At 47.8% G+C, this 27064-nt stretch overlaps 2 protein-coding genes, 1 long non-coding RNA gene and 1 pseudogene across 4 annotated transcripts in view; 2 read left to right on the plus strand and 2 right to left on the minus strand.

Annotated features, from left to right (window-relative positions):
- Positions 1-14430, minus strand: part of LOC116085723 — a 30693-nt gene extending 16263 nt beyond the window's left edge. The window contains exons 1-2 of the long non-coding RNA XR_004116693.1: positions 14032-14430; positions 6528-6634 (exon numbers count right to left, since the gene is read on the minus strand). This is a non-coding gene — a long non-coding RNA (uncharacterized LOC116085723). The remainder of the gene's footprint in view (positions 1-6527; positions 6635-14031) is intronic.
- Ap2m1 (adaptor related protein complex 2 subunit mu 1) lies at positions 1068-9587 on the plus strand. The gene is made up of 12 exons (XM_031363429.1): positions 1068-1199; positions 3269-3385; positions 4988-5253; positions 6122-6204; positions 6572-6577; positions 6763-6898; positions 6997-7138; positions 7542-7661; positions 7749-7884; positions 7961-8058; positions 8310-8421; positions 8996-9587. The coding sequence occupies exons 2-12, from the start codon at positions 3312-3314 to the stop codon at positions 9128-9130; spliced, it is 1308 nt and encodes a 435-aa protein (XP_031219289.1). The 5' UTR covers positions 1068-1199; positions 3269-3311; the 3' UTR covers positions 9131-9587.
- Positions 10846-11881, minus strand: LOC116085722 (annotated as a pseudogene).
- A 27-nt stretch (positions 14431-14457) lies between the features above and the next one.
- On the plus strand, positions 14458-26850 carry Abcf3 (ATP binding cassette subfamily F member 3). Of its 2 annotated transcripts, XM_031363427.1 has the most exons (21): positions 14458-14667; positions 14891-15038; positions 15160-15239; positions 15867-15913; positions 16116-16213; positions 16315-16437; positions 16581-16847; positions 17441-17521; positions 17611-17670; positions 17769-17825; positions 17927-17949; positions 18063-18118; positions 18226-18426; positions 18519-18595; positions 24117-24161; positions 24241-24373; positions 25279-25367; positions 25674-25765; positions 25945-26077; positions 26211-26298; positions 26387-26850. In XM_031363427.1, the coding sequence occupies exons 1-21, from the start codon at positions 14595-14597 to the stop codon at positions 26543-26545; spliced, it is 2130 nt and encodes a 709-aa protein (XP_031219287.1). In that variant the 5' UTR covers positions 14458-14594; the 3' UTR covers positions 26546-26850. The 2 variants fall into 2 exon arrangements, with proteins under 2 accessions (XP_031219287.1, XP_031219288.1); XM_031363428.1 differs by lacking the exons at positions 14458-14667; positions 14891-15038; positions 15160-15239; ... (1 more) ...; positions 16116-16213; positions 16315-16437 and having other exon boundaries at positions 16748-16847; positions 17416-17521.
- Positions 26851-27064: the final 214 nt, after the last annotated feature.

Here is a 27064-nt window from a genome sequence, read left to right on the forward strand (position 1 = left end):
ACAGGGTTTCTCTGTATAGCCCTGGCTGTCTCAGAACTCACTTTGTAAACCAGGCTGGCCTTGAACTCAGGGATCTGCCTGCCTCTGCCTCCCCAGTGCTGAGATTAAAATCATGTGCCACCACTGCTCAGTTGAGAAATGGGATTTTAAAATCCCATGCTCAACTAAATTGGAGCAGACGGCAAAAGGGGTCTTTTATATAGCCTGGGCTGTCTTTAAACTGCCTATTTATACCAGGCTGACCTCAAACTCACAGAGACGCTCTTGCCTCTGCCTCCGGAGCTCTGGAATTAACAGCATACGTCACCAGCACACCACAGTCACAGATTTAGCTGAGGAAAAGACTAATGTTTTGCCAAGATTTAGCGTCTTCCTTCCCAGATTTTGTTTGGTTAATTATCGCTTAGAAAGGGCTCAGCCCTATCCTGGAATATATATAAAACCTTGGGAGAATCAAACGTGGTGTTAAAAACAGTAAATTCGGGCTGGTGAGATGGCTCAGCTGGTGAGAGCACTGACTGCTCTTCGGAAGGTCATGAGTTCAAATCCCAGCAACCACATGGTGGCTCACAACCACCCGTAATGGGATCTGACGCCCTCTTCTGGTGTGTCTGAAGACAGCTACAGTATACTTAATTATAATAATAAATAAATCTTTTTAAAAAAAACAGTAAATTCAGCAGTAACAAGCTTATGCCAAGTTGTGTTTGTAAAGTGAGTATAGCCACTCTCCAAAATCTGGAGACAATAAAAGACAATAGTAATTCAAAATTTACAGTTGGCTTCAACAAACAGCTTTGGTCTCTTAAAGCCTACCTCATTTAACTAGGAACAGGAAGAGTCGCAGAGACTACACTTCCCGTGATCCTCAGTGAAGCAAATAATGGGTGGAGGGTACCACGACGCGCGTTGCCTGCAAGACGCACTAAAGCCGACGTCGGCTCTGTCGTGAAGGCTGTCGGTAGTTGTAGTTTTGCTAAGCCTAGGGCGCTCAGATGTGTCCCCTTGAAAGCTCCGGGGACTGACGGGACTTGTAGTCGCCGCTGGAGGCGAGTGCGCAGGCGCAGCTGCGATTGGGGCGGGGCGGGGAGGGAGCACTGCAGTGAAAGCGGAGGCAGCAGACAGGCGAGCTGGGGGCGGGCGGACATCTTGGGATCCGAGAGTGGCCAGGCCGGCCTTGTGGGGGCTGCTGACTCCAGGTGAGCTGGGAAGCTTGACTTAGAGGTCCTTACCGGGCGGCGAGGGTGCTGTTGGTCGCCTGCCCTGCCCTGCACTGCTCTGGGTGGAAAACTGCCCGCACCCGGGAGTGGCCTCAGCCTTCAGACCCGGGAGGGAGCAGACAACCGGGCGGGGGTGCCTTGGGCGCGATTGCAGCAAGGGCGGGGAGCAACGCCCTCCAGTGACCCGCCGGGCGTCTCCGAGGAGAGACACGGGCCGGAATCCTAGAGCCGGAGACGCCGCGCGGCGCCCCATCTCTAGAATCCTGACAACCGCTCAACCCCGAGGTTTCCCATTTCCCCCATCCCCCAGGACATTGACATCCCCTGGTGCCACTCCCTTGGACAGTGACAGGTCTCTCTCGAACACTGAGAGATTCCATCCTCCTGGTTTACCCCCACAGCTCTTCTACCTCAGACCTGTGACAGCCCCCGCATCCCGTGGTGACATCTCCCCGGCCTAGATGTCTCCTCCCTCTGCTGAGAAAAACTCCACCAGCCCCTCATGCTTCACTAACAGAAGAGTAGGCCCTGTCTCTCGGCTTTCTCTTTTTCTACTGTCTATCTCTTTTCACCGTTTTTTGCTCTTCCCAAGATCCTATGACCTTTGCCATAAGAGAACTTTAGGGACTCCCACAGCTGTATTTGGTGCTTTGGGGTCATCCTGGTCTTTTGCTAGCAATTACAGCTAACCATTCCCTTAACTAAATATTCCATTTCTGTCCAGGAGACAGACAGGCACACACACACTCCACCCCCCACCGAGGTTGATACCTGTGGACTTGGTTCTTTGCTCAGAGCTCAATCTCCATTTTGCATTTCTTTCTCACCTTGTTTGGACTATGAGATAAGTTTGTCCACTACCTTAATTGATTTGTCACGGGGTTTCAAGGGTTAGCTTTTCAGTTTCAGAAAGTCTATTAAACTAACTTCTGTGCAATTAATACCTGGGCTAATCCAGAAAAATTTAGAACCAGATTAACCCTTTTGCTCAAATAGTCTATAACTTAATTTTGACCCAAATAATTTGGGCAGTTGAAGCATTCTCTTATACCTGCTCATTGCTCAGTAAACACTAGGCCATTAGTGACTGACTTGGCAGGTCTGGAATCACAATTTAGATGGCAGGATTAACGCTACATACAGACCTAATTTTTGTCACACTTCGAAATTTTGAAAAAACAGTAACCAGAAGTAACTGTAAAGGGGGCTCAGCATTTAAGAGACCTTACTGCTCTTCCAGAAGACCTGAGGTCAGGTCCCCAGCATGTGTCATTTGGCTCAGTACTGCCCTAACTCAGGCTTCGGAGGTGGAGGGCAGTGTTTGATCTGACACCTAGCTTCCACACACACAGCACACACACTGGCATGTACCTATGTGAAGGTAAAAATGAAATCTTTTTAAGAAGAGCTTATTAAGTTAGTAAACAACTTGGATCATTGAAGTGTTGTGTGTCAGTACTGGGGCCTCTCTCCATTCCTTTGCTTGCTTATCTCACTGCCTGGGAAAGATGTGCCTGCTTCAGCCACATTCCTGGGTCTGCGTTAGCGCCTTAGGGCCTCTTCTCTCCCACCCCCGCCTCACCCTGCACACCCTTTCCTGGAATGCGTAGACTTCTAGAGGGTCATGCTCTGCTGCCTTCTTGGAAGGGTAATGCTTGCAAGCCCAGGCCCCGCCAACTAGAGTAATCTCTACCGCCATTCCTGCTTCTGCAGACAAGCCTTTTCTCTGACTCACTGGAAGTAGCTGCTAGTGAGAGTCTGCACGGTAGGGGGTTACTTTCCGCCTCAGCCCTCAGAAAAGGCTGGGTAAAAGTGACCTCAATCCTGGGCCCCACACTCTGAAAGTGCTGTCTCCTATCCATTGTGGAATAAACAGGAACTGGAGCCTCGCTGAGCGCTGAGCGAGCAGGAGGGGCTTCCTTGGGAGGGCTGCAGGGTCACTTGCTAGTGGACTGTCAGGAAAAAAGGCAAGCCTGTACAGCCCTGCTGGGGTGGGCTAGGGTTCTAAAGATTTCCCCTTTTCCTACTCCCCCCCCTTTCCTATCTAGGTCTGTTCTCAGAGCAATGGGTCACAGAGACTGAGCTGCCACCATGATCGGAGGCTTATTCATCTATAATCACAAGGGGGAGGTGCTTATCTCCCGGGTCTACAGAGATGACATCGGGTAAGTACCTTGGCTGAGCATGCTGTGTTCCAACCTCCCTGTTGCCTCAGCCTGAGCATGCAACATAGCCTGGTTCCCATTGGGCTCTGGCCTAGCTAGGCTCAGGGCCTCGGAATGACACCTCCACCCCCTAGGGTTATGAATTCTTGCCCTTCCTTCTCCCTGTCTCTGTGGTGTAGGTCTGGTGACTGAAGTCGAGTGCTCGTGCCTGGTCAGGTTGATTCTTCCTTTTAGGAGGGATCACTGTCTCCAGTGGGTGTAGTCAGTGTGTGTGTAGGGATACTTAATCCATCTAAATCTTGCTCTCAAATCCTTCTCAAATGGAGAGCCTTTCCTAGATCCTCTTCAAACCCCTCTTGAATCTGTTGACTCAGCTGTTTTCAGTTCTCCTGGGCCCTCCCCGGTTTGTGAACAGGCTTGCTGCACTCTTTGGGTCATGCTGCCTTCGTAGTTCATCTGGGTGGACCTGGATAGCTCCTAAGACCTCAGGCCTTACAAAGAGTCACTACAGCCCCACTTCTCACTCTGCTGCTTCACACTCTGGCTCTTTGCTGACTGAGAGATTCTCCACTGTCTAACCTGAGGCTAGGCTCTTCTGTTTCTTCTTGCCTTGGTTTTCTTTCTGAAAAGAGCTTGAGATAAATAGTCTCAGAATAGACCTATGGTAGCTCTCCTACCTTCTTGCCTCCCTGGCTGATGGGCTAGCTTGGTGTGGCTGTATCCTTTTTTTTTTTTTTTTTTTTTTTTTTTGGTAAAGCTAGCCTAGACTTTGTGGCAGTGCCTAAGCCTAAGTGAGCCTGGCTGGTTCCTCCCATCCTGGATGGTCCTGGCTTGTGCCGCAGCTGGGCCACATGACACCCGCATGCCTTAGTGTGCTCTTTACCTGTTGCCTGCCTTGTCTGCTTCTCCCTCACGGTATGTGCTGCCCACCTTGGTGTTGTGTGTTGTCTAACCCTCTCTCTCCTTGCTGTCACTCTCCTCCTTGCTGACGTCATTTCTCTCATCCCATCTCATTGGCTGATGTAGCAATAGGTAAGCAGCCTGTGAAGCTGCCGCCCAGGTACAGGCGGGTTGGGGGTCCTGCCCCCCTAAATTGTTTTCCTTCATTTTTCATTCCCTTAACTTCAGGAATCGGACCTTAAAAAAGAAGTGGGTGGCAGGGTCCACAGCCCCTCTCATCCTTTAAAGTCTTCCGAGGTCATACTAGTTTTGTCCAATTCCCAGAGGAGTTGGCTTTCCCCACTGGTGGGCCCAACAGAGATCTTTTTCTATGCAGGCCTGGGACTTCCTGGAAAGCTAGAATGGGGACAGCTGGGGTGTATCTGGGAAAGTCAAGTCAGGCCTAAGAGTCACTTTATTAACGCTACAGGCACCCTTCCGTCATTATCATTTGACTTCCCCATCTGGTAGCAGGCCAATGGAGAACTTCTTCCCAGGACCCTGCTGGTGGTGTAAGGGAGCCCTAGTGGTTTAGGCCTTGACTTGTGAATCTATGTCAGATTTCAGTGGTGTGGAGGTTGGGGCTGCCAGCATCTGTAGGTGATCCTCATGGGGTGAGGTCTGCCTAAATACTCAGCAGCCACTTTGCTTCTTTCCCCTTAGGAGGAATGCTGTGGATGCCTTTCGGGTCAATGTCATCCATGCACGGCAGCAGGTGCGCAGCCCTGTCACAAACATCGCTCGCACCAGCTTCTTCCATGTTAAGCGGTCCAATATCTGGCTGGCCGCAGTCACCAAGCAGAATGTCAATGCTGCTATGGTCTTCGAATTCCTCTACAAGATGTGTGATGTGATGGCCGCTTACTTTGGCAAGATCAGTGAGGAGAACATCAAGAACAATTTTGTGCTCATATACGAGCTGCTGGATGGTAAGGCGTTTGGGGATTGATGGCCATGGTGGGGATTAACCTAACTGGGAGGGATCTGGAGGTTCCAGCATATTCTGAACTTTGATTTTTGAATCTCTGATCTCTTGGGTGATGACCCCTGTGTCCCTGATACAGCCAATCTAAATCCATACCTAAAAATTGCTTTAGAGTAGAATAATGAAAATCGGCCAGTGTGAAGTTTTGGTCTTTGCTGGGGCTAGGAACCTGACTGTGAGGTTTGGTGACTGAGCCACCTGTATTAGCCTGACATCTTCACAAACTGAGCCCAACTGTCACCTCAACACTCCCTCAGAGCCTGGGGAAGAGGAAGTCCTATAGGTCCCTTGGCTGTCCTCTTGCCTCTTGTAGTGTCTGTGACTACTTCCCTTTTACCACCATCTGTTTTCTGGAGAAAAGGAGGAGGGCTCAGGGTTTATTTTTATCCTCTTACCCACTGACCATGTGACTCTTCTATGATTTTTTTTTTACATTTGAAAAAAAAAGTTATATTTTCTTATGAAGAACAAATCATAAGCTGAATGCTCTAAGCTGGAAGACTTTGCTGTGGATGATTCTGTCGAGCATCAGGACCTGCTCTAGACAGGTGTATCCAGGACTGGAATGAAGGAGTCTTTTGTTTTCTCCAGAAACTAGTAATTCTTCTTCTTCTTCTTTTTTTTTTTTTAATTTTTTTTTTTTTTTGGTTCTTCGAGACAGGGTTTTTCTGTGTAGCCCTGGCTATTCTGGAACTCACTCTGTAGACCAGGCCAGCCTAGAACTCAGAAATCCACCTGCCTCTGCTTCCTGAGTGCTGGGATTAGAGGCGTGTGCGCCACCACTGCCCAGCTTAATTACCTTCTTTTTACAGAGATTCTGGACTTTGGCTACCCACAGAACTCAGAGACAGGTGCACTGAAAACCTTCATCACCCAGCAGGGTATCAAGAGTCAGGTACTTGAATTAATTGTATAGAACACAGGTAGGGTGGACCCCAAACTCCTTTCCTTCCTATTGATCCCCAGCCTTATTCTAGCTGACTCATGAGCTTGCCCTTGACAGGAAGTGCTGGCCTCAGCCTTCCTACCATGACTGCAGGCCTTTTTTGCTCTGGGTAGCTCTCCTACCCCAGAAGCTGCCAAGTCAGCATCCCTATTACTAGGAATGCAGCTCAGTTGGTGTCTTCTACACGGAGGGTAGGGGTGTGGCTGCTCTGCAGGCCTTGTGTTCCTCCTCTCACACTCAAGCCTCACAGCTTTCTCCCTTTGTTTGCTTACCATGCTACTTCCTGTTGGCACCTTGCTGGTTCTGCGACTTCTAGCATCAGGTAAGTCGTTCCCTCACTTCTCCCACTGCAGGTTCATTCTGCTTTGTATACTCTGCCCTGTAATGGTGGTGAGGAAAGATGAGTTACAGAGTCCTGAACAGGAGGGAGAGTGACTTGATACAGCAGGGAGAGGGTAGTGGGAGGGGGAGAGGAATGAGGTCACCGGCCACTTTTACCCCATCTAGACAAAAGAAGAACAGTCCCAGATCACCAGCCAGGTGACTGGGCAGATTGGCTGGCGGCGGGAAGGCATCAAGTATCGCCGGAATGAACTCTTCCTAGATGTTCTAGAGAGTGTGAACCTGCTTATGTCCCCACAGGGTAAGGGTCTCTCATGATGAAGCCATGGGTTGGGGGTGGGTAGGTGCTGGCCTGTCGGCTTGACTTAGCTGCTCCCTGCTTCTCTGTTCTGTCACCAGGGCAGGTGCTGAGTGCCCATGTGTCAGGCCGGGTGGTGATGAAGAGTTACCTGAGTGGCATGCCTGAGTGCAAGTTTGGAATGAATGACAAGATTGTCATAGAAAAGCAGGGCAAAGGCACAGCTGATGAAACAAGCAAGAGGTACCTGAGTCTGGGAGCTGAAGGGACACAAAGACGGGCAAGCCTTTGAGAGCTCAGTGAGGCCTAGCAAACCCCACATTCCCTTTGGAATTCATTTCTGCTGGAATTGCTAACTGTCTTTCCAAGTCATCCTTGGCCAGTTAATCTTGGCATCGATGATAAGACATGAAGGGACTATCTTTGTCTTTGGAGAGCGAGCGCCTTTGTTTGATCCCCAGCAACAAAGTTCTCAGGTGATAAGGAACCCAAAGGCTCTCCCACACCTCACACTGCAGGGCAGGCAGTTTCAAGTCAGAAAGCTGTGTTCTGGAAGCTTCCCATAATCTCTGTGGCTAGCCTGCTATGGCATGGTCTGTTAATCTGACACGTACTGTCCCTATTTGAGCTCTGCTTCTGTTTACAGTGGTAAGCAGTCGATCGCCATTGATGACTGCACCTTCCACCAGTGTGTGCGACTCAGCAAGTTTGACTCTGAACGGAGCATCAGCTTCATCCCTCCTGATGGAGAGTTTGAACTCATGAGGTGCCATGGGGGTGTGGAGGAGGCAGGGGGTTCACCTGGAAGAGAGTAGGACCGGCCCTGTGCTATCACGTGTTCTCTCCTCCAAAGATACCGTACTACCAAGGACATCATCCTTCCTTTCCGAGTGATCCCGTTGGTGCGGGAGGTGGGGCGCACCAAACTAGAGGTCAAGGTGGTCATCAAGTCCAACTTCAAGCCCTCACTTCTGGCCCAGAAGATTGAGGTGAGGACTCTTGGGGGAAAAAAAGACATATGATCCAGGTCTTCCCAGAGCTCACTGATGGGTGTGTCACTCCTAGGTGAGGATCCCGACCCCGTTGAACACAAGCGGGGTGCAAGTGATCTGCATGAAGGGGAAGGCCAAGTACAAGGCCAGCGAGAACGCCATTGTGTGGAAGTGAGTCTTCAGGGGGCCACAGGCAGGCTCAAGGCACACACGCTCTCTCTCTTTCTTGTATGCTGTCTGTCTGTCGCACTCAAGCTCATATATGTGTCTAATTTTCAAGATGTTCCCATTGGCCCTTGTCTTGTGTCTGAAGCTTACAATCTGTGTGAGGGAGAGCTCACCTATTTGTCTAAAAAGAAACTGCAGCCCCAAGTGCTGAATGTGTAACAACCTCCTGCTGCCCATTTCCTCTGTGTTCCTAGGATCAAGCGCATGGCAGGCATGAAGGAATCACAGATCAGCGCAGAGATTGAGCTCCTGCCCACCAATGATAAGAAGAAATGGGCTCGGCCCCCCATTTCCATGAACTTTGAGGTATGGCACAGGAGGGGTGTAGCACAATGTCTGGGTGTGATGGAAACTCTGTGATCATTTGGATTAGACTCCACTTCGTAGGAATGAGGGAACTGGGCCTAGGTTGGGAAATGTCTTGAATTGATAGACCCATTCCCTTTTAATAGAAATTGGCATTTAAACTGACTAAAAGCTGTGACTACTTGATTTATCACAAAACAGTTTTTGAGAATCATTTGCTTTGTGTGAATAAGACACACCATTTTCTCCACTTTATTTTCAAGTCCATGGTATTGGCAGGGATAATAAGTATTTTCAGTGGTAGTTCTATGGGATAAATAGTTCAAAGGTAGTGCTCTGGCAACTTAATGATTAGAGGAATAGTTTTATCCTCACAACAGGGGACAGCTTTAGATGTGACCTGATTCCTAGTAACTCTCAGATAAACTCTCTTCATGTGGTAGTCTCCTAGTGATTTCCCTCCACACCAGTCATTTAAAAACACCTGTGGTAGATGAAGTGGGTGAACCATGGAACTTGCCAGAGTACTGTGATAGAAAGGCCATATTCCTAACTGGAGCTCTCCTCTGCTCAGGTGCCATTCGCGCCTTCTGGCCTCAAGGTGCGCTACTTGAAGGTATTCGAACCGAAGCTGAACTACAGCGACCATGATGTCATCAAATGGGTGCGATACATTGGCCGCAGTGGCATTTATGAAACCCGCTGCTAGCTGCCTAGTTGCAGCTGGCCCACCTCCCTATCCACCCTTTCCACAGGTCCAAGTACCCCCAGTAACCACTCACCAGTGTCCTCCCTTTTGCTCTGCTGCCTTCCCTTTCCAATAGCCCCTGAATATAGGTCTGAATCAGCCACATCACAGTGGGACTGGGCAGGTAGTGCCTGGCTGCCTGGGAGGGTGGTTTTTGAGGCTTCTCTTCCATCTGTCTGGCCTGGCTTAGTGCCAGGCCCTGAGTTTTGTGACCAAAGCCAGGTGGTCCCCTTTTCTCTCTACCCTGTGGCCACACCTCTGCAGTGGGAAGGTTGACTACCCCTCACCTCAGAGCTTCCCCAAAGGCCAGTAATGGATCCCCAGTCTTTAGTCCCTACTCTGCTTTGGGATAGTATGAGCTTCGTTTTGTACACATGTGACTTTGTCCAGTTATAAACCCAATAAACAGTAGAGTGGAGTTGCTGGCTAAATGTTAATGGGGCTGTTGGGAGAGTCTGATGAGACTATTATTACTCTGCAACTCTGGCTGTCCTGGAACCTGTGTGTAGACTGGCCTCAAACTTAAAGAGATCCAACACTATATATTTATATATATTAAGCCGGGTAGTGGTGGCACATGCCTTTAATCCCATCACTTGGGAGGCAGAGGCAGGCAGATTTCTAAGTTCCAGGACAACCTAGTCTACAGAATGAGTTCCAGGACAGCCAGGGCTACACAGAGAAACCCTGTCTCGAAAAAACCAAACAAACAAAAAAAAAAACCAACTTATTCGAGATCCACCTCCTGAGTGCTTAGATTAAAGTGTGTACCACCATGCCAGGCTTTGTTTTGTTTGGGTCTTGCTACTTGTAGCTCTGGCTGACCTGGAAATCACTGTGTAGACCAGACTTCCCAAGTGCTGATATTATAGACATGTGCTTTGAGATGGGTTTTCATTGTGTGGGCTGAGGTGGCTGGACTCAGGGTCCTCCAGCCTCCATCTCCCAAGGCAGTGTTGCAAGAATTGCAGGTTTCCCAGTTAGCACAAAGAAGCAAGATTTGTATTTGTTCTTGCAGAAAAGATATTTTCCCCATGCATCTTGTCAAACTCTGGTTAAACTTTCATTCCTCCAGAGTTCCTAAGGGGATCGATTGTCCCAAAGATCTTGTATATTAGGACAAATAAAGAATAGGGTTGCCCTTACTAGTCAGACTTTATGAGGTTTCGGCTTTTTTAAACTAAAAAAAAAAAAAAAAAAAATCTACTAGAGTAAATTTCAAGCATAAGAATATAACTAGTCCCCATATCCTATCACCCAGCTTCAATATTAATCAATTCATGGCCAACACCAGTATGTGTTAACATAAGGTACTCAATATGATGGCTCCAGCCATCGGGATCCAGCCATGGTATCAGATGCCCTGCATCTATCTGGAGTTATAGGCTACTCACAAAGAGTTACCTGATGTATGTGCTAAGAACTAGACTTGGTTCTCTGTAAGAAAAGTATGTGCTCTTAACCACTGAGCTATTTCTCCAGCCCCTAATTGTGGTGGGTTTTTTTGTTTGTTTGTTTTGTTTTGAGGAGACACAGCTTTATTGTATAAACTGAGCCAGGAGGTTTAAAACAGGGACACGCTGTCAAGTGCACACACATCTCCAGTTCATATGTAAGCCTTCTCCAGAGTTACCCTTATACATGTAGATCCCCCCCCCTCAATTTCAGATGTGCTTGTCTTCTTCATACCAGTCATTTCCTTTTAGGGTCTGCCACTGTCACAAAACAGAACCCTTTCCAGAACATGGGACACCACGTGGCCCTAGACAGCACTCCCTTAGCCTGACTTCCCCAGGTCACGAGTTGTAAGTGCTCGGGAGCAGGTCTGCTCAGAGGGGGCTTCTGCTGGTGGTGCAGTGAGCATCTCAGACATTGACTCAGGTGGGGAGCCACTTTCTTCTAGATTTACTTGATAGACTCGGGGACAGCAGAGACAGTTCTGTCTCCGGTGGCTGTACCATGGGTACCAAGGTTCACCTGACAACAATGCGGGGGCTGGTGGAGTCACACTGACAGCTCCATGTACAGTAGGAAAGTCGACATCTCAGGGCTCAACCTGGGGAAGTAACCTGGGGAAATAGTAACTGAGAAGACCATTCTCCCTGGCTTTCTGGATGGCCTGGGTCAGCTTCTTGTGCTGCTTCACACAGACCCCTGCATATGGGGCGTGGAAGATGACACCCAAATGGGCACAAACAAACTGTTCCAAGAGCTTCACTCTCCTAAAGTCAACATGCAACTTGTGGTCCTGGCAGACAGGGCAAGGATTCCCAGCAACTTTATTGTTACGAATACATGTCTTTTGGGTTTGCTGCGGTGGCACACCACCTTTGTGGTTGTGGCTATAGTCAGCCCAAATAGGGCGAGATACACCAAATAGGGTGTAGCCCTGGCTGTCCTGGAACTCACTTTGTAGACCAGGCTGGCCTCGAACTCAGAAATCCACCTGCCTCTGCCTCCCAAGTGCTGCGATTAAAGGCGTGAGCCACCACAGGCCTGCCCGTTCTGGCATTCTGAATCTAGGTATTTCTAAGGTTCATTTTCATAAGGGGAAACAGGAAGTGGGAATGGAGCATCTTCAGGAGGGCCTCTGGTGCAAAGAGTCTGGAGGGGAACCTGAGCCATATAGGAACTTTGTAAGAGTGTAGGAAACAGCCTTAGTGTGTGCCACAAGGAGGCAGCCATCTTGACACATACCTCACATACGGCCTGCCAAACAAACAGTGTTTGGTTATTTTAAATTTATTTCATTTTATGTCTAAGTGGTTTACTTGCATCACATGCATGCAGTACTCCCCAGTGCCACAAGGGGGAACTGGATTCCCGTGGAAGTGGAGTTGCAGAATTGTGAGCAGTCATTTGAGTGCTGAGAACCACACCCCAATCCTTTGAAAAAGCAAGTGTTCTTAACTGCTGAGCCATCAGTTTCAGTGTGTGTGTGTGTGTGTGTGTGTGTGTGTGTGTGTGTGTGTACAGGTAGAGGCCAGATGTTAGTGTTGAGTGTATTCTTCAATTGCCTCTATCTTATTTTTCCAGACAGTACCTCAGTGAACCTGGAACTCTGATTTTGCTCAGTGGACCAGCTAGCAGGTCCCAGGGATCTTACCTTGCCTACCCAGCACTGGGATTTAGGGTGTATGTAAAGATGCTTCCTCACTTCACAGTACTGGAGACAGAGTAACTAACATAAAGCAGCCTGGAAAACGGGCAAAAATACCTGGTGGTCTTATGGTTTGGCACAAAACAATGTTTTTAGAGGCTCTGATCTATATTTAAAAAAAAAAAAAAAAAAACTCCTGCCCTTTTTTTCTCCAATAGGCTGATATTCCAGAGAGTTTCGTCTCTCCCATTGTTTTTTCTACCATTGTCTCCACCCCAAATCCCTTACCCTCCTGGGGCTGGAGAACCCTCCCTGATTTCCTGATACATTGGCTCAGTTACATAGCTACTAACTTCTCAACTCTAAAGCAAACTGGAAGCGCCTAAGTACATTTTATACAGAAAATAGACCACAGAGACTTACAGATATAACTGACTTTTACACTGTAGCAGTCCAGATGGCCATGAGCCATCAGGTTGCTGCTGGGAATTGAACTCAGGACCTCTGCTTGCTCCGGCCCCACTCTCTCCAGCCTAATACACTGTAGCTGTCTTCAGACACACCAGAAGAGGGCGTCAGATCTCATTACGGATGGTTGTGAGCCACCATGTGGTTGCTGGAATCCGAGCTCAGGACCTTTGGAAGAGCAATCAGTGCTCTTACCCGCTAAGCCATCTCACCAGCCCCCCAAACTCAGGTCTTAATGAGAACTGAACAAGCACTTCTCCAAGTCATTTCTCCAGCCCCTAATCTAAATTTATTGTAAACTGGTTATTAGATTAGATCTAGAAGTTCAATTGCTATTTCGTTTATTCAGATGTTAAGTACAGCCCAGAATGCCCTCAAACTCCCAAATTGCCTGCCCTAGTCTCCTAAATGCTAGGATTATACGCATATGGGCGTACTCAGTAGTTGACTGAGCCGGGAGAATTGAAACAATGTTTCAAATAGCCCCATACTGGCCTCGAACTCATTTTGTAGCAGTGGAGTGACCTTGATTTTTTTTTTTTTGCTTAGATTTTTCTCTTTAGCCCTAGATCACCTCTGTAGATCAGGGTGGCCTTGAACTCAGAGATCTGCCTTTTTTGCCTCCAGAGTGCTGGGATTAAAGGTGGTGACATAACTGCTCGGCAACCTTGAATCTTGATCCTTCTATCATTGCCTCCTGAATGTTGGGGTTACTGACATGCTACTGCACCCAGTTTTATGAGGTACTGGGGATCAAACACAAAGCCTCAGGGTAGGCAAGCATTCTACCAACTAATCTATAACCTCAGGCATGCTGATAGCTTTTTAAAACTTTAACACCAAGACTGGCAGCTCTCCATTGCAATAATGCTTAAGCTGGATGAATGGGCAGTCCAGTGTAGTCACATGCCTTTAATTCCAGTACTTGGGCGACAGGCAGGAGGTTCGCGAGTTCTTGGGTTAGCTTGGGCTATCTAGGGAAGACTGTCTCCAAAAAATATATATACGGGTATAATTTGAGCGCATTGGAACAGTTTTCTAGTTTTGCAAATCGAGTGTGTGTGTAGGGGGGTGGTATCTTCTACAGATACTGAGATTCTAGGTGTAAGAAAATCTGGTTTGTCTGTTTTATATAATTTATAACTGGCTTGTTCAGGTTTTCTGGCGGTGGGTGAAGTTGTGCCTTGGGGTGGTCGAAAAACAGAACATTATTCTCAATGACTCGGTTGAACACCTATGAAATGTGAAGAAACTGAGGACAGAGCAAAGGGGCAAGCAGAAGTCTGCTCCTCACCAAGCTGATTCAACCAGCGGGACTAAATGAAACCGATCGACTCTGGACTGAGCGGAAAGAACGTCGAGGTTCGAGAGTTGGCGTGAGTCAGCAAAACGCCGAGGACTAAAGGGCTTGGTGGGCGAGCAGTGACACGCGCCAGCGGAGAAGGTGTCCAAGCTGCAGAGCAGCCCCCTCCCACGATAGCCAGTGTCTAGGCGGGACTCCCCTCACAGCTTCTCCGGCGCTCCCAGCTGAGATAAGCCTCGGGCGACTCTGCCACGCCCCTCGATACAACCTCCACTCTCCAGAAGGCAGCGAAAACCCGCACAGGTGGTTAATGGATACGTGAAACTGGAACTGCGCAGGCGCAGAAGCTGCCACGCCTGCTGGACTCGGCGGCGCTTGCGTCCCGTTCCACTAGACCCGCCCCTTGGGCTCACGCTGCCTCTGCTTTCTTACGTCATTCCTGCGCATGCTCCTTGGGACGAGGGGAGTGCGATTTCGGGGTAGGGAGGAAGGGCAGGGAGGCGGTCCTAGGCCCAAGTCTCACCACGACTGCGCAGACTGGATCCCGAGTGAACATGGCGACCTGCGCTGATATCCTGCGAAGCGAGTTCCCAGAAATTGACGGGCAGGTCTTCGACTACGTGACCGGTGAGCGAAACTGAATTAACTGCCTGGGGAGGCCGAAGTGGAGGTCGTGGGGGAAGACTGAGGGCGGACAGTGCAGCAGACCGCTATCTGGTCTCTCCTCTGCGTGACCTCTTATCTTGAGGGCCAGTGGGGTCTGGAGCCCCGAGTGAGCTGTACACACTATGAAACTGCTCCTTTACACGCCCTACCGGGTGTCTGTCTTGTTCTGCGGTACCCGGCCCAGGTGTCTTGCACAGTGGCAGCGCGGATTTCGAGTCTGTGGATGACCTGGTGGAAGCTGTCGGGGAACTATTGCAAGAAGTATCCGGGGACAGCAAGGATGACGCGGGCATTAGAGCTGTCTGTCAGCGCATGTACAACACTCTACGCCTGTAGGTGCCAAGGGAATGGAGTTGATGGGCAAAGAGAGGAGAATGGAGTACAAACGAGGGGGAAAGTCTGAAGGCTGTAAATCTTTTCTCCCAAGTGACTGCGATTTCTCTACCTACGTAGGGCTGAGCCGCAGAACCAGGGAAACAGCCAGGTGCTACTGGACGCCCCCATCCAGTTGTCGAAGATAATGGAAAACTACGGTGAGAGTGAGGGGAGATTGAACTAGCTGCCTTCTGCCTTCCACTCCCCAGCCACCTCTTCGTTGCAGCTCAGGTTCCTCCATCTCTTCTACAACAAGGCTTGTAGGAGCTATTGGTATTTTTGTGAACATAAAACCTTGTGATGGCCGGGCAGTGGTGGCGCATGCCTTTAATCCCAGCACTTGGGAGGCAGAGGCAGGCGGATTTCTGAGTTCGAGGCCAGCCTCCTGGTCTACAGAGTGAGTTCCAGGACAGCCAGCGCTACACAGAGAAACCCTGTCTCAAAAAACAAAAAGACAAAAACAAAAACAAAAAAAGCCCCTGTGATGGAGAATAGGGGTTGGGAGGGCTCGCCAAGCTATTGTCTGTGGTAGGAGGTGTATAGACCTTGAAGCTAACAGACTTGGTTTTGCCAATTTTGTACTTTAATCAACAGCATGGTCTTTAAAGAGTAATCAGCCTCTTCTTAAATGTGAGATCGTTTTGCCCTTTACTTCAAGGCTAATAACCATCCATTTCAGTGTTATAGTGCTTTCTTTAAAACTGTTCTTGGTTCTTGTTAGTCACTCAAAGTCTTCATTTCCCTTCTCTCACGGAGAAGGTAACTGTTTTTCTCATTACTTACAGACTGTGACACCAAACTTCCAGGTCTACTAAAGAGGGAACAGTCCTCGGTGAGGAGAAGTGGGAAGGGGCTGTGGTGGGTGTGAGAGTTGACCATCTACTAAATAGTGGGTGTATCTTTGGGTGAGATTTCTGGTGTGTTTGCTTATGTATCTTCATGGGTAAGTTTAAGGGTTTGTTTGCGGTGATTGCTGGAGTTCCTTTTTGAACCTGTACCCTTGTATGAACTAATTGTGTTTTGAATTCACTCAGACAGTAAATCCGAAGAAACTAGAGAAGGCTGAAGCTCGACTGAAGGCGAAGCAGGAGAAGCGTTCAGAGAAGGAGACGCTGAAGACCAGCAGCCCTCTGTAAGTTTGGGAAGGATTGCTCTAAGCAGGAAGCAGGACAGATTCTGGTATTGAAGGACTTTCAGGAGCCCTAAAAACCATCCATTTCTCTTTTTAAAAAGAGTCTTGGAGGAGGCATCAGCTAGCCAGGCAGGCAGCAGAAAAGAGAGTCGGCTGGAATCATCTGGCAAGAACAAGTCCTATGATGTGCGAATTGAGAACTTCGATGTCTCTTTTGGTGACAGGTGAGGGAATGGCCAGTGGCAAGATCTTTCTAATTGAAGGAGAACCTGGAGCTGCGAACTGTTTAGTGGGACTAAAACAGTGTTAAAGTTCCTTTGCTTCTGTTTCTAGATGATTCTTCATCTCTTCTCTACCATCCCTTCAGGGTACTGCTGGCTGGAGCAGATGTGAACTTGGCATCGGGCCGACGCTACGGGCTGGTGGGACGAAATGGTCTAGGGAAGACGACACTGCTGAAGATGCTGGCTACCCGGAGCTTGCGTGTTCCAGCCCATATTTCCCTACTGCATGTAGAGCAGGAAGTCGCTGGAGATGACACTCCTGCCCTGCAGAGTGTGCTGGAAAGTGACACCATACGGGAGGACCTGCTACGGCAGGAACGGGAGCTCAGCCTTAAGATTGCTGCTGGCAGGTGAAGGCCTTAAGGCTAGAGAGTACAAGCAGTAGCTCTCTGTCCTTGTTGGTTTGTGTGAACTTGACACAAGCTAGAGTTAGCTGAGAAGAGGCACTTTAATTGAGACAATGCCTTCATAGGTTGGCCTGTGGGCAAGCCTGCATTACATTTTCTTAATTGGTGATCGATGTAGGAGGACCCAGTTCATTGTGGGCATAGTGCCATGCAGGTAACTGGTCCCGGGTTCCATATGAAAGCAGGCTGAGCAAGTCAGTAAGTGGTGTTCCTCTGTGGCCCTGCTTCAGTTCCACTCTGACTTTCCTCAGTGATGGAGTGTGGTGACCTGAGAGTTATAAGCTGAAATGAACCCTTTCCTCTCCAAGTTGCTTTTGGTCATGGTGTCTCATCACAACAATAGAAACCCCGACTAGGACACTATCCCTTAGATAGTGTCTCCATAAGTCATGTGGCCTCCCTAGTGAGCAGCAGAACTTGGAATTTGGCCTGTAGAACCGTAAAACCCTAATTGTCACTGCTTTCCAACCTAGAGAATGCAGGACACCCGCTTACACTACCTTTACACAAGCTGGTTGGGTCTTTTTCCTTCCCAGGGCAGAAGGTTCAGAAGCTGCACAGCTGGCAGAAATCTATGCAAAGCTGGAGGAGATTGAGGCAGATAAGGCACCTGCCAGGTACCGAAAGCCCCACTTGGTCTCCTGTGTAGTTAGCTGCTCCCTCATTTGATCTGTTCCAACTGGATTCTTCAAATTCTCCTTCCCAGAGCATCAGTCATTCTTGCGGGCCTTGGTTTTACCCCTACAATGCAGCAGCAGCCTACCAGGTGAGTGACCTCTGCCATTCTTGGCTTTCAACCCAGCTGGCTCTGTACCCGCTTGTCATGGTGAACACCCAGTGCTAATGTGAATCTGTTGTCATCAGGGAGTTCTCAGGTGGCTGGAGAATGAGATTGGCCTTAGCCCGGGCTCTCTTTGCCAGGTGAGTCCCCTAATCCTGAACACGTGTGACTGGACCAAGATGGGACGCCATAACAAGTCTCTTGCCGAAAAAACCTCATGCCCTGTATTCTTTTTTCATAGGCCAGACCTTCTGCTGTTAGACGGTAAGTTTGAAGGAGCTACACTGACGTCAGAGCTAGACTAGGATGATAACATCCTTGTTCCTGGTTCTCCAGTCTTTTATCACCAAGTATGTGTTTCCCTGCTTTCTCTCCAGAACCCACAAACATGCTGGATGTAAGGGCCATCCTGTGGTTGGAGAATTACCTGCAGGTGAGTTTAGGGAAGGCTCTGCAGTGGGTCTGGAGGAAGTCTGCCTCCAAGACACTGGGGGCTAGTTACCCTTCCTCCAAACAGCCTGCCATCCTGTTATTCCTCAGACATGGCCCTCCACTATCCTAGTTGTCTCTCATGACCGAAACTTCCTGAATGCCATTGCCACAGACATCATCCACTTGCATAGCCAACGGCTAGATGGTTACCGAGGGGACTTTGAAACCTTCATCAAGAGCAAGCAGGAGCGACTACTCAACCAGCAGCGGGAGTATGAGGCACAGCAGCAGTATCGCCAACACATCCAGGTGTGGTGCGGGACGCAGGACTAGGGTCCCATCCCTCAGTATCAGAGTTGGTGGTAGCGAGGGAACGTGACCAGTGCCTACTTCTCCTGTAGGTTTTCATTGACCGTTTTCGATACAATGCAAACAGAGCCTCTCAAGTGCAGAGTAAACTGAAGATGTTGGAGAAGCTGTGAGTACTAAGTCCTTGACCAGACCCTGACTCCTCTTCATTCCTTCCGCATTTTGTAATCTACCCTTCATCTATCCATCCTAGGTCTCCACTTAGCTAGCAGCCAACTTTTACTCCAGCATGGAAACAGAGTATTTTACACTAATCTAACCTAGGCATCCACAAAGTCAAATTTACGTATTTGCTCACTCTTGCCTTTTATTCCTCCTCATACTGAAGAGTAAACTTAGGGCCTAGTGTAGACCAAGTCTCACCCTTGTCTAGCTCCTCTACTATGGTGCTTTCTAGGGTCATCCATGTTATAATGTTGATATCACTTTCTCTTGGGGAATACTGCTCCATTTCATTAATCTAACACATTGAGTCAGGTGATGAGGTTATCCCAATATTTTGGGTTTTAGGAATAATGAATGATACTATGAACTTTCTAGGGGATGTTAGGTTAAGACCAGGTCTCAATCTGTAACCTCTACGCACTGCTAGTTCACAACAATCCTCCTGCCTCAGCCTCCTAAGTACTGAGATTACAGATGTGAGCCACCACAGCTGGCCTGCTATGAACATTTATGTACAAGTGTTTTGGTTTTTGTCTTTTAAAGATTTTTATTGTATATGTATGTGTTTTGCCTGCATGTATGTAAAGCTGTGTGTGGAGGGGTCAGGTGCCAGAAATGGAAGCTGAGTTCCCAGTAACTGAAGTTAATTAACTGATGGTTGTAAGCAACTATATGGGTGCTAGAAACCAAACCTGGGTCCTCTTCAAGAGCAGGAGGTACTCTTGAATCTCTATGCTGTCTTCTCCTCTCCAGCCCCTGTGTTATGTACAAAAAGCAGACACTGGTTTTTGTTTTACTTGGGTACATATCTAGGAATGGATTTGCTGGTGTATATGGTAATTTCACTTTTTGTTGTTTGTTTGTTTTTTCGAGACAGGGTTTCTCTGTATAGCCCTAGCTGTTCTGGAACTCACTTTGTAGACCAGGCTGGCCTCAAACTCTGAGATCCGCCTATCTCTGCTTCCCAAGTGCTGGGATTAAAGGCATGGGCCACCACTGCCCGGCCGTAATTTCACTTTTGAGGGGTTTTGGTGGTGATGTTAAATAGTTTAACTGTATAAGACCAGGCTGGCCCTGAACTCACATCCTTCCTGTCTTTGCCTCCCAGGTGCTAGAATTAAGGCATATGCTGCCAGTTGACCCTAATGTTAATTTTTTAAAGATCTGCAGGCTGGGTTTGTTTGTTTTGAGAGAGTTTTATAGCTCAAGCTGGGCTTAAACTCTTACTTGGTTTTGTTTTGCCTTTGAGATGATGTTTCACTGTGTAGCTCTAGCTGTTCTGGAGCTCAGTCTGTAGACCAGGCTAGCCTTGAACTCACGGAGATCTAGCCACCTCTGCCTCCAAAATGGCCTTAATTCTCACATAGCCAAAGATGTCCTTGAACTCGATCGAGGCCCTCCTACCTTCACCTCTCAGGCACTGAGATTATGGGCATGAGTCATCACGTTGGGATTGTACATTGCTAGAGATTGGATGTAAGACCCACCTGTACTAGGCAAGCACCCTAGCTACTGAGCTATATACCTCAAACTCCTTCCAGACCAGTTTTGGTTTTGTTTTTGTTTTTTTTTTAATTAAATAAATGTTTAGTTTAGATGGACGGTGGTGGTGCATGCCTTTGATCCCAGCACTTGGGAGGCAGAGACAGGCGGATTTCTGAGATTGAGGCCAGCCTGGTCTACAGAGTGAGTTCTAGGACAGCCAGGGCTATACAGAGAAACCCTGTCTCGAAAAACCAGAAAAAAAAAAAGTTTATTTTACATTGGATACACTTAATATAAATCTCACTAGAAAGTGAGTATAACTCATATCAGCTTTTTTCATGAAATTTCTTTCTTTACTTTTAGAGACACAATCACATCATTTCTCTCTTCCTTTTCCTCCTTTCAAACTCTCCCTTCTTGTTCTTTTTTGCTTGTTTGTTTGTTTTCTTTTGTTTTTTCGAGACAGGGTTTCTCTGTGTAGCCCTGGCTGTCCTGGAACTCACTCTGTAGACCAGGCTGGGATCAAAGGTGTGCGCCACCACCCTGCACCCTCCTTGTTCTTTTTTCAGTTCGTTGCCTTTTTAATTTTTTTATTACTTGCTGTTACATCTGGGTATGTATGTGAATATATTTCTGAATATAACTTGTCCAGTCTATATAATGTTCCTCATATGTGCGTTCTTCAGGGCTCACTGTTTGGGTATCAGCTGGTGTGCTCTATCCTGAGGGAGTGTTTCTTGGTTCCCTGTAGCTTTTTGTATAGGGTTGAGGCCTCATGTCGCTCCACACCCACCCACCTGCATACATACACACTTAGGCATCATCTTATTCAGTTCCTGCTTGGGCAGTCATGTGGGTGCAGCTTCTGACAGTTCGAGGAAACATGGTCTCACAGCAAACTCCCTGATCCTCTGACTCTATCCCTATCCCACCCCTTCTTCCTCAAGGTTCCCTGAGCTTTATGTGTGCTGTAGTGTTTTCTGGAATGTGTCCATTGGGACTGGGTTCCACAACTCTGTGTTTTGATTGGCTGTGGTTTCTGTAATGGTCTCTACTGCAAAGAGAGGTTTCCTTGATGACTCTGAAAAGGGTTAGGAAGTCTGGCTGGATAGCATGGTTGGACGCAATGCAGAAGGACTTGTGTGGTTGCAAGTCCAGACCAGTCATTTTGTTTTTAGGTTGAAACAATCCCTCATTTTGTAGCCCAGGCTAGCTTTGAGCTCCAGGTGTGTCTGCTTCCCACATGCTGGCATCACTACCACCACTTTTGGCTTGCTAGACTGTGTTTTAAAACAGACACGTTGTTTTACGTGCTTGTGGGAACTGACATTTTCCTGTGTCTTTGCCAGCACTTGTTAACTCTTGCAGTCTTTGTTGTCCTACTCCATGAAAAGCAGTACCTCATCATAGTTTTGATAAATAGTTCCATGGCTGATGTCTCACTGAGGGCTTATCTTGAATCTTTCTAGAAATTCAGGGAGAGAGATTAAATTCATAAGGCTTACAACTCTGACATGGAAACATTTATCACTGTATATTAAGGGTAAAAGCTACCCAGAAAAGACTGACAGCTGGGGCTGGGGTCACAGTTGTGTGATCTCCTAATTAGGGAAGACTAAACTCCAAGAACTTCAAGTTCAAGGCCAGCTCCGGCAACTGGAGTCCTTGCTTCACATGTACAACATGCAGTTAATAACACAGACTTAACTTTTTTTTTTTTTTTTGGTTTTTCTAGATAGGGTTTCTCTGTGTAGCCCTGGCTGTCCTGGAACTCACTCTGTGGACCAGGCTGGCCTCGAACTCAGAAATCCGCCTGCATCTGCCTCCCAAGTGCTGGGATTAAAGGCGTGTGCTACCATCACCTTTTAATTTACATATTTTTTTATTTTTATTACTTGGTTTATTGATTTATTGTTTGTTTGAAACTACATACTCTCCATATATAGTCTTAGCTAGTCTGGAACTTAATATGTAAAACATGTTGGGCTTGAATTCAAAGAGATCTGCCTACTTCTGCCTCCCAAGTGTGAGCATGCACCACTACACCCAGCTTACATTTTTTTTTAAATTATTTGTTTGCATCGGTATTTTGCCTGCATGTATGTCTGTGTGGGTGCCAGATCCTGGGAACTAGAGTTACAGATAGTTATGAGCTGTCACATGGGTGCAGGGAGTTGAACCTGGGTCCTTTGGAAGATTGGCCAGTGTTCTTAACCGCTGAGCCATCTCTCCAGCCCAAGATTATGGGATGTGTGTTGTTTGTTTGTTTGTTTTTCGAGACAGGGTTTCTCTGTGTAGCCCTGGCTGTCCTGGAACTCACTCTGTAGACCAGGCTGGCCTCAAACTCAGAAATCCACCTGCCTCTGCCTCCCAAGTGCTGGGATTAAAGGCGTGTGCCACCACTGCCCGGCTTATGGGGTGTTTTTTTGTTTGTTTGTTTTTTACCGAAAAAAAGATGATTTTCTTAACAAATAGTGTAGTAGAAGAATATATCGAGTATCACCAGATAGAGGTGTGCAAGTCTCAGTTTTCTCTAAGGATTAACTTGTGTAAGAGGAACAGATTTCTTTTTATTTAAGTTTTGTTAATTTTTGTCATTTTGTTGAGTCAGGGTCTCCCTAGATAACACAAAACTTTTATGTAGGCTGGCTTCAGCTTCCTAAGTGGTAGGATTGTGGGTGGTTCTCACACTCAACATAAAGTTAATTGTCTTACTGCTTTTATTAGTGTGTGTGTATATAATGAGCTTTGTTATAATACTAAGATTCATTAGGATTTCTTACGAGAGTATAGGTAAGGTGTTCTTTACAGAAGATCACTAGTGGCTACACTACTGTCCCTCCCCTAGCAACCGTTAATTGCCTATAAACCCTCAGTGGTAGGAGCTCCTGCGCTCAGCCCCTTCAGGACAGGCCCAGTCTCATGCAGATCCAGTGCAGTAATCCCAATCAGTTTGGAGCGAGTGTCATGGCCAGGTCAAGCCCAGAAGACTGTTCCATGACACTGCACCCCATGCTGTAGCTCTGGTTCCTTCTGCCGTCTCTTCACTTTGTCCCTGAGCCCTTGAGGGAACATTACATCCTGTATATGACTTCAGACTCAGCAGTCATCAGCACTTTGACACGTTATGAGTCTCTGCAGTTACTGCTTCTCAGACTGTAGCTGACTAACCTATGGGGATAAACATAGTTATTTGGAAGGCAGTTGCTGGTCACATGGTGGTGATTTAACTGATAGCTGTGGCTTTCACAGTAGAGCTTATGACCTCCACTGGGGTCTGATTTACTGCACAGATGCAGGTTCCTCCTGTGGAGCAGGCCTCAATTCCAGTCAGGCAGCAGTTGATTATCCCATAATAGACTTGCAAGTGAGAGCACTCCTGGCCTGGCTAGACAGTAGTGTAGCACACAGATCCATGGCTAAGGCAGACTGTTAGTGGCAGTTCTCCCCCAGCAGCCTACTGAGCACCTCCCAGCACCGAGGGCTAGCCAGCAGGAGCTTTCATTGCCTGTATTGTTTCCTGACCATCAGCTTATAGGGAGGTAGCCCAGCCCTGGCACTTGGACTTTCTCTAATAACCTGTAGGTTCTTGGAGCAGCTGTAGCCACACACACAGGGTAATCTGTTGAAACTGTTTTTGATGCAGGGTTTCTCTGTATAGCCCTGGCTGTCCTAGATGCAAGCTTTAGTCCAGGGTGACCTTGAACTCAGAGAGATCCTCTGCCTCCTGAGTACTGGGTTAAAGGTGTGCATCACCACCACCCAGCTCAAACTTTTTTAATTAGCTTAATAAGTATCAGGTTTCCTTGTCTCTTTTCTATGCATCTTTTAGGTTTTTTTCATACATTAGTTCCATATATTTTGATCCTTCCCCCTCATCTTCCTGTCTCCATTCCCTGCTTAAACTTTTCTACCCAAAGTGTTCTCCTTTCTGCTTTGATATCTTGCTAAAATAATTATTTCTCCATCTCTCCTCTCAGACCTGAACTAAAGCCAGTGGACAAGGAATCAGAGGTGGTGTTGAAGTGAGTGCTAAGCCAGGGGAGCTGATGGGGAGCTTGCATTTCTGGCGACCTCCACACTCTATCCTTGCACGTCCTGTAGGTTCCCTGATGGGTTTGAAAAGTTCTCACCGCCGATCCTGCAGCTAGACGAGGTGGATTTCTACTATGACCCTAAGCACATCGTCTTCAGTCGCCTGTCTGTCTCTGCTGATCTTGAGTCTCGCATCTGTGTGGTATGGCTGCTCTTCTGTGAATGCCCTAGGAGTTGTCTTCCCAAACAGGCATGGATTGGGCCAATCCTGACACAGTAGAAGCAAGCGTACAAAGAAATGGGGCCTAGACACAGGAACTCTTACACGGCTGCATTCTCTGTAGTCTCATAGGGTTTTCAGAGATGAAAAGCCTGGCATTTTGTAAGTATATAGACCAGTGATTTCCCTTACTGTTCTTTTTCTTTTTTTTTTTTTAAAGATTTATTTATTATTATATGTAAGTACACTGTAGCTGTCTTCAGATGCACCAGAAGAGGGCGTCAGACCTCATTACGGATGGTTGTGAGCCACCATGTGGTTGCTGGGATTTGAACTCAAGACCTTCGGTAAAGCAGTCAGTGCTCTTACCCGCTGAGCCATCTCACCAACCCTACCTTACTGTTCTTGACAGTCATGAGACATTGAAGCAAGAACATAGGCTGAAGCTCGGGGTCTTTTTACTTTTTTTTTTTTCTTTTGTTTTTCTGTTTTTTCGAGACAGAGTTTCTCTCTAAAGCCCTGGCTATCCTGGAACTCACTCTGTAGACCAGGCTGGCCTCAAACTCAGAAATCCACCTGTCTCTGCCTCCCAAGTGCAGGAATTAAAGGCATGCGCCACCAATGCGCCACCACCCGGCGTACTTTTTTATTTTTTTTTAAGCTTGGTTTTAGGGAAATTTCCTTTTCCTTAGAAGACAGGTAAAGGCTGGGGAGATAGCAGGTAAAAAGTACCTTCTGCCCAAATTTGAGGGCCAGATTCAGTCCTCAGTTCCTCTAGTTCCGTAGAGTTTTTGATTATAAGCCTGGGACTACCAAGGGCTGCTCCTACTCCTTCCCTTCTGTGCCCCTACATGCACATTCACTAAACATGCTCATGCTTCCTACAGGTTGGGGAGAATGGGGCTGGGAAATCTACTATGCTGAAGCTGCTCATGGGGGACCTGGCTCCTGTTCGGGGTATCAGGCATGCCCACAGGTAACAGATTCCCCCCATCCCCCACCAATGAACTGTGTGCACACTCACACTCAGCTACATATACTACTCCACATAGGTAATGGATTCCCCCCTGAACTGTATGTACACTCACCTCACACACACTCAGCTGCCTATACTACTCCACAGCTCACAGGTAATGGATCCCCCCCAACTGTGTGCACTCTCATACACATTCAGCTGCCTATACAGTGTAACAGACCCGTTCATGAACTGTGTGTACACTCATACACATTCAGCTGCCTGTACTACTTCAGTTGTGCTTCCTGCCTTCATTTTTGTCTCCAGGAATCTGAAGATAGGCTATTTTAGCCAGCACCACGTGGAACAACTAGACTTGAACGTCAGTGCTGTGGAACTCCTGGCTCGAAAATTTCCTGGTATGTTCGGGGTATAGTTTGCAGTGTTTTAGGTGACCCTTGCAGCTAGGCCTGTCTTGGGTCAGTCTAGAGAAGTCTCCCTAAATCTAGGTATAAGAACATGGGCATTGAGAAAGAGAACCTAGGAAGTAGCAAATGAGTTGGGTCAAGAGCTCATCTGATGTTGGGGCCTTTTCCAGGGCGACCTGAAGAGGAATATCGTCACCAATTGGGCCGGTATGGCATCTCTGGAGAGCTGGCCATGCGCCCTGTCGCAAGCTTGTCTGGGGGCCAGAAGAGCCGAGTAGCCTTTGCTCAGATGACCATGCCTTGGTGAGTCTGTTTGGGGAAGGGGTGGGTTTTGCTTTATCATTTCCCCTTCTTGCCCAGTACAAAATGATTCTTTCTTCTTTGTACCATAAGAATTCATTTTGTACCATCTTATAACATGTCTTCTCCCTTCCAGCCCCAACTTCTATATTCTGGATGAACCCACAAACCATCTGGACATGGAGACAATTGAAGCTTTGGGCCATGCTCTCAACAACTTCAGGGTGAGCATGTTCTTGCCTGACTCTTCTTCCCTAGGGCTCTGCACCCCTTGATATCTTATTCCTTGAGCACTTCTGTTCTGTCTTTCAGGGTGGTGTAATTCTGGTATCTCATGATGAGCGCTTCATCCGACTCGTGTGCAAAGAGCTGTGGGTGTGCGAGAAAGGCAGTGTCACTCGGGTTGAGGGAGGATTTGACCAGTACCGGGCCCTCCTCCAAGAACAGTTCCGCCGGGAGGGCTTCCTCTAGAGGCCTCAGTTGAGTAAGGACTGTGCCTAGGGCGTGGACTCGTTTTGCAAGATCCCTGAGCTACCATGTAGGCAACCAACTCCAAGTATAGGACTTTCCCTACTTGGGGACAGCCTTATTTCCCAAGTTTCTCTTTTCAACTGGAGCATCCTCTGCACAATGTGGGAGACCTATCCAAGGGGCTGTGAAGACAGTCCTGAAGGAAAAGGATAGGGGATGCCATCGGGGGTTATAAGTACCCCACTGCCCAGCTTGACAGGGCCCCGCGTGGCTGCTATGTAAATTAAATGCCCTCTTGGATCTCTTTTGCCTCTCTGCTCATTCATGGGCAGGGCTTGCCATGGTTTTCTGCTCTGGGCTCTGAGCTCTCTGCTATTTCCCTGTGATATGACTGTCAGTCATACAGACAAAGCAACAGCAGTCTTCCTCTTGTTGGGCAATATCATTTGCCTGTCTCTTAGGTGGGCGTGAGCTGGAGGAATGGAGAAGGGTATATTGGGATTGCTCTGGGCTCAGACC

The sequence above is a fragment of the Mastomys coucha genome, unplaced genomic scaffold (assembly GCF_008632895.1).
Source record: "Mastomys coucha isolate ucsf_1 unplaced genomic scaffold, UCSF_Mcou_1 pScaffold12, whole genome shotgun sequence".
In the NCBI taxonomy this organism is placed as follows: domain Eukaryota; kingdom Metazoa; phylum Chordata; class Mammalia; order Rodentia; family Muridae; genus Mastomys; species Mastomys coucha.